General features: G+C 38.1%; 1 protein-coding gene across 2 annotated transcripts in view; it reads left to right on the forward strand.

Moving 5' to 3' along the window:
* The window catches only part of LOC133638740 (WD repeat-containing protein 7), a 591,313-nt gene that overhangs the window by 115,302 nt on the left and 457,406 nt on the right, over positions 1 to 18,605 (forward strand). For both annotated transcript variants that reach the window (XM_062031642.1, XM_062031641.1), the window contains exon 22: positions 577 to 690. In XM_062031642.1, coding sequence (XP_061887626.1) covers positions 577 to 690 — 114 coding nt within the window. The remainder of the gene's footprint in view (positions 1 to 576; positions 691 to 18,605) is intronic.

An 18,605-nucleotide genomic window follows, 5' to 3' on the forward strand; every position in this document is an offset into this window, starting at 1 on the left:
CATATAATGTGATTATTCGGAGATGTAATTATATTGCTGCTGATTTGTCTCTCCTAACTCAAATTAGAATTTTGTTAATTTGTATTGGTTCACGTAATGCAATCCCGCTCTTTTACTGTTCTAATCATTTGTACTTATCGCTTTGTCTCATTTTCTCTTATCAAATTAACATACGGGGATGATTTCATTATTGTTTTCTTGCGCTCTGATTCAGGTCGTGTGAGAGTCTTTCTGTAATTCATTAATTAGTCTATTTAGCCAGAGATTAGCCCGGCATCAGCTCTGTTACCTTGCGTTACTCCATTCACGGGGGGAGAATCATTCATTAAGCCTGGCTAATGAAAAGCACGGTTAATTGGCAATGGCGTGATAAGGCTTAAATGAAGGCACTAAATGTAGCGCGTGTGTTTGTACGGGTGTTGGCTTCCATTAATCCTCTTGATAACGAGGAAGTCCAATAAACCTTTATTAGCTGCCTAACCAGGACAATAAGAATCAATGCAAAACAACAAGACTCACGCAAACTGTGACAATTCAGGATCATGCATTTTAATGAGGTGTTCTTCTATCATACAGCTGGGACAGCCACTGAACCCTCAACTCCAGCCCTTCCCCCTGCTGAAGCTCAACCACTCGAGGCCAAGGCTCCCGAGGAGGAAATGGACGTCACGGATGATGACATCACTGCAGGTACTAATCAGTAAACCTCTAAATATTACAATACGTCCGAGCAGAGAGGATATTTGGGTTTGTGCAGACATGATATCTATGAGATGTTGACATGCGGAGTTTCAAGCACTCTTCATTCTCTAGCGGGTGACTTTTCAAATGATGCTACATATTAGCAGTAATGCTACTTTTTGAAGCAACACACTTGACAAATTACGGTTGTCTGTTCGACATCTTCCCGCTTGAAGCCAAACCACCGCCAGACGATGGACCCCGTGCTGTTTTTCTTTGGAATTAAAGGCCTACTGAAAGCCACTACTACCGACCACGCAGTCTGATAGTTTATATATCAATGATGAAATCTTAACATTGCAACACATGCCAATACGGCCGGGTTAACTTATAAAGTGCAATTTTAAATTTCCCGCTAAACTTCCGGTTGGAAACGTCGATGTATGATGACGTATGCGCGTGACGTCACGACGGCAACGGAAGTATTCATACCCAATGTGTCACCGTGCAAACTGCTCTGTTTTCATCGAACAATTCCACAGTATTCTGGACATCTGTGTTGGTGAATCTTTTGCAATTTGTTTAATTAACAATGGAGATTGCAAAGAAGAAAGTTGTAGGTGGGATCGGTGTATTAGCGGCTGGCTGTAGCAACACAACAAGGAGTACTTACTTGGATAGCAGACGCCTAGCCGATGCTAGCCGCCAACCGCACGGATGATCGGGTGAAGTCCTTCATCGCGCCGTCGATCGCTGGAACGCAGGTGAGCACGGGTGTTGATGAGCAGATGAGGGCTGGCTGGCGTAGGTGGAGCGCTAATGTTTTTATCATAGCTCTGTGAGGTCCGGTTGCTAAGTTGCTAAGTTAGCTTCAGCGTCGTTAGCAACAGCATTGTTAAGCTTTGCCAGGCTGAGAATTATTAACCGTGTAGTTACATGTACATGGTTTAATAGTATTGTTGATCTTCTGTCTATCCTTCCAGTCAGGGATTTATTTGTTTTGTTTCTATCTGCATTTAAGCACGATGCTATCACGTTAGCTCAGTAGCTAAAGAGCTTCGCTGATGTATTGTCGTGGAGATAAAAGTCACTGTGAATGTCCATTTCGCGTTCTCGACTCTCATTTTCAAGAGTATATAGTATCCGAGGTGGTTTAAAATACAAATCCGTGATCCACAATAGAAAAAGGAGAGTGTGTGGAATCCAATGAGACCTTGTACCTAAGTTACGGTCAGAGCGAAAAAAGATACACCCTGCACTGCCTCTCTAGTTCTTCACTCTAACGTTCCTCATCCAGGAATCTTTCATCCTCGCTCAAATTAATGGGGTAATCATCGCTTTCTCGGTCCCAATCTCTCTCGCTCCATTGTAAACAACGGGGAATTGTGAGGAATCTTACCTCCTGTGATGTCACGCTACTTCCGGTACAGGCAAGGCTTTTTTTTATTAGCGACCAAAAGTTGCGAACTTTATCGTCGTTGTTCTATACTAAATCCTTTCAGCAAAAATATGGCAATATCGCGAAATTATCAAGTATGACACATAGAATGGATCTGCTATCCCCGTTTAAATAAAAAAAATTAATTTCAATAGGCCTTTAATTCTTCCTTCATTTGTTACCAGATTTGCACCTTCTTTCTCTCGTATTACCACTTGCACCACAGCTAACGTTACCCATGCCGCTACCTCTCTGCTCCGCGAGGGCGTATACGTACGTATGTGACGTATGTAAGAAGGCGCGCTTGTTTTATGTTTCTGTGAGAAGGAGAGACAAGAAAGAGTGAGAAGAGCCTGTAATGTAATGCTCGCAGCTAAAAGCAACTGCGTGAGAACGCATACTCGAATATCACGATATAGTCATTTTCTATATCGCACAGAGACAAACCCGCGATATATCGAGTATATCGATATATCGCCCAGCCCTATACTGGACAAATTCACAAATCTCCGTCCACATTCAGTGTCTGTTTTCAAATGATTTGAACTTTAGAGACCCAATACAAAAACATTATTAAATGGTAGTCGCTTTGATACGCTACCTTTTATTCATCAAACAGGCAAAAACCAATTCAGTGCACTGTAGATACATGTTGATATGCTTAGCACAGTGGTTCTTAACCTTGTTGGAGGTACCGAACCCCACCAGTTTCAAATGCACATTCACCGAACCCTTCTTTAGTAAAAAATAAAAATTTTTTTTTTATTTTTTTCAAATTCAAGATAAAGTTATGTGGGTTTTTTTTTACTAGTGCACAAAATGAACCGTGCATGAACATCACCTTGTTCAAAGAACAAAACCAAAACAGTGCATAAACTCACAACAAATTACACACTTGCAAATCAGATGGAAAATTAGAGGGAACATTGTTTGGGGGTATCCATAATACTTAGACTTATTTTTCATTGTCATTCAAATTTTAACTTTACAGTACAGATACACCGATAGGGAGAAGTTTTTATTTACACGATTGGTTGATTTAATTTAAACTTTTACTAGTAGATTGCACCGTACAGTACATATTCCGTATAACTGACCACTGAATGGTAAGTTTTTGAACTTGTTTAATTAAGTCGGGGTCCACGTTAATCAATTCATGAGTCTGGTGTGGCGGAGGCTCTGCCGAACCCCTGAGGCCGACTCACCGAACCCCTATAGGGTTCGATCGAACCCAGAATAAGAACCACTGGCTTAGCAGTTACACTCAAAAAGCAAACACTTATTTGGTATTAGTGTATTAGCCTTTAATAGTCTCGTAACATTATTTATTTTTTCTTTTCGATATAGGCCTAATTCTCCTCTGTTGTTGTGGTACGGGCTGTCATTTTCATCTGTGAATAAGCTACAGGCCAATTGAAAAATAACCGCAGGCTACTTTTCTGCTTCAACTTAAAATTCTGATGATCCGCTCATATGAATTCAATCCAATGTCATAATTTCTTAGTGAGTTGATGATGGCCAAATGTTTATGCACATGGATGATCAAATCTACAAATACTTTTTGCTACACTAATAATCACATACATCCAACCGTACTAAATAATTGTTTAGAAGATGGTTCTACATTTATTTTCTGACACCTTTATCCTCCCAGCTTCCTCCCTATTTTCTTTCCCCCATCTTTCTCCCAGCCCAATCAATATTACAGACAGAGGTAACAATTTATCATTTCACTTTGCTCATTTTGATTTTTTTTTCTCTTTCGACAGCAATATTTTTCATTTTCCGTTCAGTTTTTTTAACGGAGCCCCCATATGTTTTTGTTTTTGCATTTAAAACCCATCCTGGTTGTGTATGAAAAATGTGTTGGATAAGTTTTGTGTTTAAATTTTTCGGACTTTTTGCTCCCCTCACCTTTTTTAACCCGTTTTTTGAGTCTATCTCCTAGCTGGCCGTTAGTGGAGGCATTCCCACACTGCAAAAACTGAAATCTAAGTCAGATTAAATACCTCAAATAATGGTGATATTTGCTTATCCAATCCAATCCAATCCACTTTATTTATATAACACATTTACACAACAAGAATGTTTCCAAAGTGCTGCACAGCCATGTTAAAAACAATATTAAAACAATATTAAAAACAATATTAAAAAAAATATTATGCTACACCAATGACTGAATAAAGAATAAATGAATAGAAAACCAATACAGAGACAATATAAAAAATAAACATGATTAAAAACGATTTTAAAGGGTATTTTCTGTCTGATAAGATAATTCTTCTCACTAAGCAGATTTTATGTTAGTGTTTTACTTGTTTTAAGGGTTTTGGTCCTAAATGATCTCCGTAAGATATTACAGCTTGTTGCTGAGATTTTATGACCTATATTGAGTAAAACATGCTTGAAACTAGAATATCAACTGATGCAAAGCTGTGTCATCAACACTCACAAGTATAAAACTACTTTTGTAACAGTGTTAAAGTTGTTTGTATGGACACCCTCAGTGTGACCTGTATGGCTGTTGACCAAGTATGCATTGCATTCACTTCTGTGTGTGAAAAAACGTAGATATTATGTGATTGGGCCGGCACGCAAAGGCAGTGTCTTTCGGGCACTCCCCCAATATTGTTGTCTGGGTGGAAATCGGGAGAAATTCGGGAGAATGGTTGCCCCGGGAGATTTTCGGGAAACAATTTTGTTAAGTGTGTGAATGTTGCCTATTCAAAAATGCATTTTTGTCCGTACTAAATATTTAACACTTAAAGCAACACTATGAATATCATTAACAGGAGACTGAATTTGTATACTCTTAATACCTCTAACCCAGGGGTGTCCAAACTTTTTCCACTGAGGGCCGCACACTGAAAAATCAAAGCAATATTTTTTTATTTTAAAAACCAATACAATAAATGTAGGGATGTCCGATAATGGCTTTTTGCCGATATCCGATATTCCGATATTGTCCAACTCTTTAATTACCGATACCGATATCAACCGATACCGATATCAACCGATATATGCAGTCATGGAATTAACACATTATTATGCCTAATTTGGACAACCATGTATGGTGAAGATAAGGTACTTTTTAAAAAAAATAATAAAATAAGATAACTAAATTAAAAACATTTTCTTGAATAAAAAAGAAAGTAAAACAATATAAAAACAGTTACATAGAAACTAGTAATTAATTAAAATGAGTAAAATTAACTGTTAAAGGTTAGTACTATTAGTGGACCAGCAGCACGCACAATCATATGTGCTTACGGACTGTATCCCTTGCAGACTGTATTGATATATATTGATATATAATGTAGGAACCAGAATATTGATAACAGAAAGAAATGGGGGGAGGGAGGTTTTTTGGGTTGGTGCACTAATTGTAAGTGTATCTTGTGTTTTTTATGTTGATTTAATAAAAAAAAAACAAAAAAAACAAAAACGATACAGATAATAAAAACAACGATACCGATAATTTCCGATATTACATTTTAACGCATTTATCGGCCGATAATATCGTCAGGCCGATATTATCGGACATCCCTAAATAAATGTATAAAAAAATATACATTTAGGCCGCCATTCAGGCTTGATCCCGGTGAACCCAAAGAGTTTTGGTCAAAAAAATATAAAAAATGTGTCATTATTTAGTATTATTATTATTATTACCGTAATTTCCGGACTATAAGCCGCTACTTTTCCCCCTCGTTCTGGTCCCTGCGGCTTATACAAGGGTGCGGCTTATTTACGGCCTGTTCTTCTCCGACACCGACGAAGAGGATTTCGGTGGTTTTAGTACGCAGGAGGAAGACGATGACACAATGATTAAAGACTGACTTTTCAGGCTGGTTATTTTGATAACGTACAGGCGAGCACTTTGTATTACTTTGCACCGTTGTATTATTTGTACTCTGCACGAATGCTGTTCGCCATGTCAAAGATGTGAAAGTTTGATTGAATGATTGAAAGATTTATTGTTAATGGGACGCTTTGCGTTCCCAAACAGTCATCTCTGTCCCGACAATCCCCTCCGTGGTAGCAGGAACCCCTATATACTACGCTAATTACACATCAAAACCCTGCGGCTTATAGTCGGGTGCGGCTTATATATGGAGCAATCTGTATTTTCCCCTAAATTTAGCTGGTGCGGCTTATAGTCAGGTGCGGCTTATAGTCCGGAAATTACGGTATTATTCAAAGTGTAAATCTCTAGATCAACATTAGGTCTGTCTGTCAAAAAAACTATTTTAAACATTTGCAATACCTCACTCTGAAGGGTTAGATTCATACCCCCTACTCCTCATTATGCCCACTACCCCTACATGGTGGACGGCGTGGCACAGTTGGGAGAGTGGCTGTGCCAGCGACCTGAGGGTTCCTGGTTCAATCCCCACCTTCTACCATCCTAGTCACGTCCGTTGTGTCCTTGAGCAAGACACTTCTCCCTTGCTCCTGATGGGTCCTGGTTAGCGCCTTGCATGGCAGCTCCCGCCATCAGTGTGTGAATGTGTGTGTGAATGGGTGAATGTGGAAATAATGTCAAAGCGCTTTGAGTTCCTTAAAAAGGTAGAAAAGCGCTATACAAGTATAACCCATTTACCATTTACCATTTAAGTTGTATGCCCTTTTTGTCAAAGAAAACCCAGGTTTTTTATGGAAAAAACTAAGGCTGAAACGACGCGTCGACGTAGTTGACGTCATCGGTTACGTAAATACGTCGACGCCGTTTTTGTGCGTCGACGCGTCGCACTACCGTCATGGCGAAGCGCAAAGCAGACAATCAAAGCAGACGATGCGAGCGGTGCGAGCGAGGGAGAAAAATCACGTCAAAAGTGTGGGAGTATTTCAATAAACGGCCTAATAATGTTGTTGTATGCACACTGTGTCGAGCGGAAATGGCCTATCATAGCAGCACAACGGCTATGAACGAACATTTGAAAAGAAAACCATCAACCATCAACTAGTCAATTGTCCGCGCGAGTATACGTTGTCATCATTCCACAAAAACATGAATGTGTCATTTGTATCTGCTAGGGGTGTAACGGTACGTGTTTTGTATTGAACAGTTTCGGTACGGGGCTTTCGGTTCGGTACGGGGGTGTACCGAACGAGTTTCTAAGCTAAAGCTAACTTTAGCTGCTAAAGTCTTAACAATAACAAGCTGCTTTGCTCCTTATGCTTCTGTCTCAGCATGCAGCATTGTCCCACCCACACAACCATCTGATTGGTACACACGAAGCATTATCAGCCAATCAGCAGTGCGTATTCAAAACGTTACCAGCCAATCAGCAGTGCGTATTCAGAGCGCATGTAGTCAGCGCTTCAGTGTCGAGCAGATAGGTGTTTAGCAGGTGAGCATCAGGCAGCGGACTCTCCCCAAATGATAATAAACACCTCCCAGTCAACTACTAGTAACATCACTATGAGCCCGTTGACCTTCTAGAAATATAAACTGCAGCTCAGCTCACTCGCAGTCCTGGCTTGAGGTGAAGGCTAATTAGCTCTCAGTTCCAGCCACATCGACCCCTTCTGAGCGCCTATTTTCAGCTGCTGGGAATATTGTAAACAAGAAAAGAACCAGAGCAAGTAGACATGCTAACCTTTCTTCATTACAACTGTTAGTCACTCACTGGAATGAGTAGAATTGGTTATCGTGTACTGTGTTGGACTGGATGTTTATTTTGCACATTTTAAAAGCAATACTTAATGTTTACAGTGCTCCAGAATATTTAGATTGGCACTTTTTTGTATTGGATGTTTATCTTTAATTTTGCACATTTTAGCAAATAAGCAATACTTTCACTTTTGTTGAAATGTTTACACTGTTGTTACAGAATATTTCGTTTTGCACTTTTTTGTATTGGATGTTTATCTTTATTTTTGCACATTTTAAAGCAAAATAAGCAATACTTTTACTTTTAAAATGCTTATACTATTGCAGAATATTAAGATTTGCACTGGATGTTGACTTTTATATTTGCACATTAAAAAGCAAATAAGCTACTTTTAATTTTGTTAAATGTTAAAAGTTTTAAATGTTTACATTGTTACAGAATATTTAGTCATGTTGTTGTCAATGTTGACTGAGTGGCCATACTTCTTTTTTTTTTGTAAATAAAAGCCATGCCTTTTGAAAAAACTGGCCTACATTTATTTTTTCAGCTTCATTTTGAATAAAAAAAATAATCGGTAAAAGGAAAAATAATCTATAGATTAATCGAAAAAAATAATCTATAGATTAACCGATTAATCAAAAAAAATAATCTATAGATTAATCGATAGAAAAATAATCGTTAGCTGCAGCCTTAGAAAAAACCCCACCAAATATGCAATTTTTTTCCACCAATTAAATTTTAAAGTAGAATATTTGAGATTATAAAATAATTGGAGCCTTAAAAAGGTCAATAACTCATAACAACATTGACATTTTTTGAGCAATGACATACGCAAAAAAAAAATCCCACTAAAATTATTGGGGATCCAAAAGGGTCCTACTCATTAAAGTGTTAAAAAATAAATTACAGTTTTTTTTTTTTACTGATTACTTTTAGCACAATAATCTCGCGATCAGCTTCAGATCTGTCCGTCAATTCCAAGTTTTATTGTTGTTTATGTTTTTTGTTTGTTCGTTTTTGGCCCTTCTTTTAAAAAACAACCGCTCAGTTTTTTATATGGCAAACACAAAATATGCAACATTTTCCCCAAAGAATATCTCAAAGTGGAATATTTAATGTGACGTAATTGGAGCCTTGAATAGGTCAATAATTCATGGTGACGTTGATTTTGATTAAATGTTATTTTTTAAAAGAAAGAAACAGCCTACATGGCAGCTTTGTGTTATTAGAGTAAACATTGCAACATTTTCTTGTTACATTACACCTGTTTGCTCTTTTATACCACGTTTGTTTGGTTTTTTTATCGTATTTTTAGAATGTGTCGTGGGGCCGTTAAAAAAATGACCTGCGGGCCGCAAATGGCCCCTCTGCTCTAACATTTCTTTATCTTTAAATAGTAATCACTCCCTTTTCTAACTGTTTTAGTCAATATTAGGTAATTGTACAAAAACTGGACTGCAACTGTCTGTACTACAAATATAATTTTCACAGGGAAAAATTTCTAAAAACGTGTTGTGTTAGTGAATGGTAAACAGTATGTGTTTGCATTTAATATATGTCATATTATACATTATAGGTGGATATTTCTATAATTGAAAAACACACATTAGAGGGCTGCGATGAGGTGGCGACTTGTCCAGGGTGTACCCCGCCTTCCGCCCGATTGTAGCTGCGATAGGCTCCAGCGCCCCCAAAGGGAATAAGCGGTAGAAAATGGATGGATGGACACATTAGAGGGAATGTTGGCTCTCCAAACTATGAGAGCATCTTGTGATGATTGGTGTTACCGCAGAGACGTCCATCAATGTTTTTATTAGAGCTTTTTTTTTTTTAACTGGATGTCTCAAGCATTTATTGCGGTTAATGATAATAGAATCGATTAAATTATGAGGCATATTTTCAATAACAAGAAACCCCGAGTTAGGCAGATAAATGAAACGCAAAAATATTGAATTCATTTCACAATTGTCTTTATATTTCACTTCTTGAGAGGCATTACGGCAGCTCCGGTAGAGGTCACAGGTGAAAGGTTGGGCTGACCCTCACCTCTTAGTGTCATTAGCCCAGCTGTGATTTGGTTAGCTGAAACGCTAGCCTCCCTTGCTAATCTAATATCAGAGCCTGGAGGTTGTTTGGGTCAGCTCACATTTCTCTCCAGCACAGATTAAATCTGTGGAGAGATGAATGGTCTGAGTTGAGACTCTAGACCTTTTTGATTGTTTCGGATGATTGGGATTGTTCAGTTTTTGCACATTGAGCGACACGGCTGGTTTCTGGGATATTGCCATTGACACAATTTTTTGAATAATATGCCGTTTGTGTGTGAGTGCCTCTATTTCAGGGGTCACCAACCTTTTTGAAACCAAGAGCTACTTCTTGGGTACTGATTAATGCGAAGGGCTACCAGTTTGATACACACTTAAATAAATTGCCAGAAATAGCCAATTTGCTCAATTTACCTTTAACTCTATGTAATTATTAATAATTAATGATATTTACACTTAATTGAACGGTTTAAAAGAGGAGAAAACACAAAAAAAATGACAATTAAATTTTGAAACATAGTTTACTTCGACTCTTTAAAATTCAAAATTCAACCGAAAAAAAGAAGAGAAAAACTAGCTAATTCGAATCTTTTTGAAAAAATAAAAAAAATAATTTATAGAACATCATTAGTAATTTTTCCTGATTAAGATTAATTTTAGAATTTTGATGACATGTTTTAAATAGGTTAAAATCCAGTCTGCACTTTGTTAGAATATATAACAAATTGGACCAAGCTATATTTCTAACAAAGACAAATCATTATTTCTTCTAGATTTTCCAGAACAAAAATTTTAAAATAAATTCAAAATACTTTGAAATAAGATTTAAATTTAATTCTACAGATTTTCTAGATTTGCCAGAATATTTTTTTTGAATTTTAATCATAATAAGTTTGAAGAAATATTTCACAAATACTCTTCGTCGAAAAAACAGAAGCTAAAATGAAGAATTAAATTAAAATGTATTTATTATTCTTTACAATTTAAAAAAAAAAAAATTACTTGAACATTGATTTAAATTGTCAGGAAAGAAGAGGAAGGAATTTAAAAGGTAAAAAGGTATATGTGTTTAAAAATCCTAAAATAATTTTTAAGGTTGTATTTTTTCTCTAAAATTGTCTTTCTGAAAGTTATAAGAAGCAAAGTAAAAAAAATAATGAATTTATTTAAACAAGTGAAGACCAAGTCTTTAAAATATTTTCTTGGATTTTCAAATTCTTTTTGAGTTTTGTCTCTCTTAGAATTAAAAATGTCAGGCAAAGCGAGACCAGCTTGCTAGTAAATAAATACAATTTAAAAAATAGAGGCAGCTCACTGGTAAGTGCTGCTATTTGAGCTATTTTTAGAACAGGCCGGCGGGCTACTCATCTGGTCCTTACGGGCTACCTGGTGCCCGCGGGCACCACGTTGGTGACCCCTGCTCTAGTTGAACATGGCGGTATGATGCGAAACGAAGAGCATCGTCTTTAATTGTACACATTCCTACGCCAGATGATAAAACCGGTGTTCAGTTTGCTGTATAGTCTGCATTTTATGTATTACATCATGCAAAGAACCAATGCACACACAGGCAGGCGAAAGGGAGATGTCAAAGTAAAGGTGCTTCACCTCTGAGCTGGAGCTGAGTTTGTAAGAAATTGGTGTTTTGCTTAAGAGTGACGTTGCTTGAAATCTGAACTTTCATCCCTTAAGTCTAAAAGTAGGGGTCGGCAACCCAAAAATGTTGAAAGAGCCATATTGGACCAAAAACAAAAAATAAATCTGTCTGGAGCCGCAAGATGTGTAAAGCCTTATATAAGTGTTATAATGAAGGCAACACATGATGTAAGTGTCTATATTAGCTATAATAGCCTACTATCAAAATTACTATGTGTCGCAGGCTGATGCAAATCTTCGTTGACAGAAATTTTGAAATGTAATTGTCAGGTTCAAACACTGATGACATCTATTAAACAAGCCAAGAAGCAAGGTATTAAACAGACAGAATTAAATTTGGCTCAATGAGGAGAAACGCGTACACCTGTACCCTTGTACAGTGTCATCACGCTCTGATGAAAGATTGTACGCCTCCTCTTTTATTTGGACTTTCCCTGATTACATGGCAACAGCTGTTTCTAAGGGAGGGGGGTCGTAAACAGCCATCGCCTTTGTTACAAAACAGTTAAAAGAAAAGGTCGGTTCGAAGAAAAGGCTTTTGTCTGCTCGCAGGGCGAGCTGAACTCAATGTAACACAAAGTTTTGTGATAACTTAGATAAAATTATCCTGACAGTAACATTTATTCTACACATTTTTACAACATTGAAAAAACATTAATAAAACACAGGCTTTTCAGAGGGTGTGATAATTAGAATGGCCAAAGGTAAAGATGTCATGTTGAAGGAAACGGAAACTGCAAATAAAATGACCTCGAATATACCTAAAATACGAGGCATAATGATGCATTTTGTACATACAGCTCGCATAAATAGCATGTTAGCATCGATTAGCTTGCAGTCATGCAGTGACCAAATATGCCTGATTAGCACGCCACACAAGTCAATAACATCAACAAAACTCACCTTTGTGGATTCAAGCACGGCATAAAACGTTTGATGGACAAATAGAGACAAAGGAGTGGCATAAAACACGTTTTCTGTGGCAGCATCAAGGAAAGTTGTACATGTAAGCAAACTACGGTGCGTTCAAGGACTTCCGAAATTAGGACAAAATGGTGCGCGCCAAATACTCATCAGTGAAGCATGTTTAATGTAAACAGTGGGATTTCTAACAATTAGGAAGGTTTGTGTCATGTTTGTTCTCCTACAGAAACCATATTAGAACTAAAATATATATTTTTCCTCATCTTTTTCCATTTTCATACATTTTTGAAAAAGCTCCAGGGAGTCACTAGGGCGGCGCTAAAGAGCCGCCTGTGGCTCGAAAGCCGCGCATTGCCGACCCCCGTCTTAAAGCAAAGGTCTTATGGACTGAGAAGGCCAAAACTGGCAGATGTCATGTTGACTCTGTTATGGATGTACAGTTGATCCCTAGATATTTGCGATTGATTCAGAAATCGTGTTCCTGTAAATTCCCAGATTTTGGGTCAAACCTTTTTTTACATGTACACTACCGTTCAAAAGTTTGGGGTCACCCAAACAATTTTGTGGAATAGCCTTCATTTCTAAGAACAAGAATAGACTGTCGAGTTTCAGATAAAAGTTCTCTTTTTCTGGCCATTTTGAGCGTTTAATTGACCCCACAAATGTGATGCTCCAGAAACTCAATCTGCTCAAAGGAAGGTCAGTTTTGTAGCTTCTGTAACGAGCTAAACTGTTTTCAGATGTGTGAACATGATTGCACAAGGGTTTTCTAATCATCAATTAGCCTTCTGAGCCAATGAGCAAACCCATTGTACCATTAGAACACTGGAGTGATAGTTGCTGGAAATGGGCCTCTATACACCTATGTAGATATTGCACCAAAAACCAGACATTTGCAGCTAGAATAGTCATTTACCACATTAGCAATGTATAGAGTGTATTTCTTTCAAGTTAAGACTAGTTTAAAGTTATCTTCATTGAAAAGTACAGTGCTTTTCCTTCAAAAATAAGGACATTTCAATGTGACCCCAAACTTTTGAACGGTAGTGTATATATATTCCTCGCGCACTAATTGACTGAAAGAGCGCGCACTTGCTGCGTGCTCGCCGGACACTGCGGCGCGAGCTCAATGATGTCATGTGTTTGATGAAAAAATGCATTTTTAGACAAATGCTGATATGCCTCAGTGGCTAGGAGACACCGAGAGTAGCAAGCGGTTGAAAATGGATTAGAAAGGACAGATTTAAAAATGTTTAAAAAATAAAAAAAATAAAAAAAATATATATATATACTTTTTTTTTTTTAAACTTGGGAATTCCCACGGGCCGGATTTTGGACTCAGGCGGGCCGCAGTTTGGGGACCCCTGATATAAAGCATGAAATGCAGTGTAATAATACAGCATACAGATGACGGCACCCAGTGCAGATACACAAGCACGAGCTTCGACAGTCAGCTTTGTTACGTTGCATCGAGTTGAACACATCTTAATATATCCCTAAACTAGCCTCTTCAGAGCAAGATAGAGGTGACCATCTTGCAGAAAGAACTGTGCTTGTAACGCTAGCCTGATGACCAGGCTAAATGCTAGACCGTGACTCTGATTCCATCTGTTCTATCATTCCTCTTTCATTATTCATGAGTGGTGAGTACATATGGGTTTAATAAGTGTGTGAGGCATATACTGTATAAGGCTTAAGGCTGGGTTGTGCTTCTATGCATTCAGCTCGTTGCCTTCAGTTGCCGTGAACAAACAATGGCATTTAAAGAGGGACAGTGGGGATTTTGGAGCTGGATCTACAAAACCCAAAACCAGTGAAGTTGGCACGTTGTGTAATTCGTAAATAAAAACAGAATACAATGATTTGCAAATCCTTTTCAACTTATATTCAATTGAATTGACTGCAAAGACAAGATATTTAATGTTCCAACTGAGAAACTTATTTTATTTTTTTTGCAAATAATCATTAACTTAGAATTTAATGGCAGCAACACATTGCAAAAAAGTTGTCACAAGAGCATTTTTACCACTGTGTTATATGGCCTTTCCTTTTAACTAAGTAAACGTTTGGGAACTGAGGAGACCAGTTTTTAAAGCTTTTCAGGTGGAATTATTTCCCATTCTTGCTTGATGTGCAGCTTAAGTTGTTCAACAGTCCGTTGTGGTGTTTTAGGCTTCATATTGCGCCACACATTTTCAATGGGAGACAGGTCTGGACTGCAGGCAGGCCAATCTAGTACCCGCACTCTTTTACTATGAAGCCGCGCTGTTGAAACACATGGCTTGGCATTGTCTTGCTGAAATAAGCAGGGGCGTCCATGATAACGATACTTAGATGGCAACATATGTTGCTCCAAAACCTGTATGTACCTTTCAGCATTAATGGCGCCTTCACAGATGTGTAAGTTACCCATGCCATGGGCACTAATACACCCCCATACCATCACAGATGCTGGCTATTGAACTTTGCGCCTATAACAATCCGTATGGTTCTTTTCCTCTTTGTTCCGGAGGACACGACGTCCACAGTTTCCAAAAAAAAATTTGAAATGTGGACTCGTTAGACCACAGAACACTTTTCCACGTTGCATCAGTCCATCTTAGATGAGCTCAGGCACAGCGAAGCCGGTGGCGTTTCTGGGTGTTGTTGATAAATGGCTTTGGCTTTGCGGAGTAGAGTTTTAACTTGCACTTACAGATGTAGCGCCAAACTGTAGTTACTGACAGTGATTTTCTGAAGTGTTCCTGAGCCCATGTGGTGATATCCCTTACACACTGATATCGGTTTTTAATGCAGTACCGCCTGAGGGAACAAAGGTCACGCGCATTCAATGTTTATTACGCTTACATGCAGTGATTTCTCCAGATTCTCTGAACCTTTTGATGATATTATGGACCGTAGATGGTGAAATTTCTAAATTCCTTACCATAGCTGGTTGAGAAATGTTGTTCTTTAACAATTTGCTCACCCATTTGTTCACAAAGTGGTGACCCTCGCCCCATCCTTGTTTGTGAATGACTGAGCATTTCATGGAAGCTGCTTTTATACCCAATCATGGCGCCCACCTGTTCCCAATTGGGATGTTCCAAATAAGTGTTTGATGAGCATTCCTCAACGGTCTGTCTTTTTTGCCACTTGTGCCAGCTTTTTTGAAACATGTTGCAGGCCTCATATTCCAAATGAGCTAATATTTGCAAAAAATAACAATGTTTTCCAGTTCGATCATTAAGTATCTTGTCTTTGCAGTCTATTCAATTGAATATAGGTTACAAAGAATTTGCAAATCATTGTATTCTGTTTTTATTTACCATTTACACAACGTGCCAACTTCACTCATCTCAGTTACTTCCCGATGACAAATCAGCACTTCTACAAACTGCCAAACATTAAGGCTACTAAGAACAAAACAATGAAAAAGTTTACCACTAGTTATGTAATGATGAGCAATGCATCACCTCCCGTCAAAATATCACTCTCATTTTGTCCCACCCCACCCCCAAAAAAAACCCCACACACCTGTCATATGGTTGAATGAGCATAATGATAACATTCACATAAAGGGGGTGGACAAATTGTATGTGATTGTGTGTGTGGAAAAGGACCTGTAATTGTGTCAGATAGCTAAAAGCATTGGTTGTGTGTATATGATGGGGATTGTGAGAGAGTTGGGGGTTTGGTGTTTGACAGAATGTTTTTGATGACAGAATTCATTGACCTGCCAATGGACTTGTTTACTGGACAGCCCAAAAAGCTTATTACCGTATTTTTCGGAGTATAAGTCGCTCCGGAGTATAAGTCGCACCGGCCGAAAATGCATAATAAAGAAGGAAAAAAACATATATAAGTCGCACTATAAGTCGCATTTTTTGGGGACATTTATTTGATTAAAGCCAAGACCAAGAATAGACATTTGAAAGGCAATTGAAAATAAATAAAGAATAGTGAACAACAGGCTGAATAAGTGTACGTTATATGAGGCATAAATAACCAACTGAGAACGTGCCTGGTATGTTAACGTAACATATTATGGTAAGAGTCATTCAAATAACTATAACATATAGAACATGCTATACGTTTACCAAACAATCTGTCACTCCTAATCGCTAAATCCCATGAAATCTTATACGTCTAGTCTCTTACGTGAATGAGCTAAATAATAATATTTGATATTTTACGGTAATGTGTTAATAATTTCACACATAAGTCGCTCCTGAGTATAAGTCGCACCCCCGGCCAAACTATGAAAAAAACTGCGACTTATAGTCCGAAAAATACGGTATATATGTCATGAAAGCGCTAAAACATACCGGTGTAGTGAGTTTACATTATTCACCCAAGGAACTTTAGTTATTAGAGATCCGGTCGGACGTTTTTTCACGGTACACATTTACCGTGTTGTTGTTTCCGGATGAGGAGATGTTGCTCCGTTATTGATTGAAGTAAAGTCTGAATGTCATTAAAACAGTTAGCTCCATCTTTTGACACTTCAATCTTCTTGAACAAATGAACCTTTTAATAGGGACCCAAACAAGTTTTGCATTGAATATTGAACAAGCAAGGCTTATATAACTTTATAGTGACATGCAAAATCAAATTTCAAATAATAATAATATTAATTCAAAAATATGAATGGCATATCAAATAAAATTGAAATAAAAATTGAATGCCTCTTTTCTATTTGCAGCCTTCTGAGGTAAATATCAAAATAAACTTTTTACACAGGCTAATAATACATTTGAAAATAAAATAACAATAATGAATGAATCAAACATTCAAGCCTTAAAGTAGCAAGAGAAAGTGCATGAATAAAATGTTAATTATTGCTCAGTTTGCTACACTGATTTGCTTTAACACTGAATATGGAACAAACAACGCTTATATAACTTAAGTGCAAAATCAACTTTCAAAAAACAAACGAAAAAACATCAATGGTATATTAAATACAATTTAAATAAACAATTGAATGCCTCTTTTCTATTTGCAGCCTTCTGAGGTAAATATCTACATTAACTTTTTCCACTGGCTAATAAATTTAAAAATAAAATAACAATGAATAAATCAACCATTCAGGACTTTATAAACTGCTCAGTTTGCAACACACTGATCTAATGTGATGTGCCCAAGCCAGATAACTGCCATCTTTTCTGGGATGCTAGTTCATTAATGTCGGGGCTCGGGTGGGCGGGGATGGGGGGGCGGGGTTTGGTGGTAGCGGGGGATGTATATTGTAGCGTCCCGGAAGAGTTAGTGCTGCAAGGGGTTCTGGGTATTTGTACTGTTGTGTTTATGTTGTGTTACGGTGCGGATGTTCTCCCGAAATGTGTTTGTCATTCTTGTTTGGTGTGGTTTCACAGTGTGGCGCATATTTGTAACAGTGTTAAAGTTGTTTACGCGGCTACCCTCGGTGGGACCTGTATGGCTGTTGATCAAGTATGCCTTGCGTTCACTTATGTGTGTGTAGAAGCCGCATATATCATGTGACGGGGGCCGGCACGCTGTTTGTATGGGGGAAAAGCAGACGTGACGATATTGTTGTCCGGGTGGAAATCGGGAGAAATTCTGGAGAATGGTTGCCCCAGGAGACTTTCGAGAGGGGCACTGAAAATCGGGAGGGTTGGCAAATATGAGTATTAGCGGTGAATGCGGTGTTACAGCGGCACCGCTGCAGTATAATACCGGCGGGCCAGCTCTAATGTTAATTTGATATTGCCTCAAGGGCCAAATGAAATTACATGGCCGGCCAAATTTGGCCCGCGGGCCAGAGTTTGACACCTATGCTTTACCACTTTTGACGTGTGTTTGGGGTCATTGTCCTTTCGGAACACTCAACTGCGCCCAAGACCCAACCTCCCTTGCTGATGATTTTAGGTTGTCCTGAATAATTTGGAGGTAATCCTCCTTTTTCATTGTCCCATTTAAAGCACCAGTTCCATTGGCAGCAAAACACCAATGCACGTATGTAGCAGATTTGGTCACATTTTCAGTAGAGCCATAATAAATTCATAAAAGAAGCAAACTTCATGAATGTTTTTTGTGACCAACAAGTATGTGCTCCAATCACTCTATCACGAAAAAATAAGAGTTGTAGAAATGATTGGAAACTCAAGACAGCCATGACATTATGTTCTTTACAAGTGTATGTAAACTTTTGTCCACGACTGTATCAAAATGAGGTCAACAGTCTCTGTTCCTGTATGAAGGGGATCGTTGAAATTCGACATAAAGTGACCCACATACTTTCAA

Source organism: Entelurus aequoreus, linkage group LG21, assembly GCF_033978785.1.
Source record: "Entelurus aequoreus isolate RoL-2023_Sb linkage group LG21, RoL_Eaeq_v1.1, whole genome shotgun sequence".
Lineage (NCBI taxonomy): Eukaryota > Metazoa > Chordata > Actinopteri > Syngnathiformes > Syngnathidae > Entelurus > Entelurus aequoreus.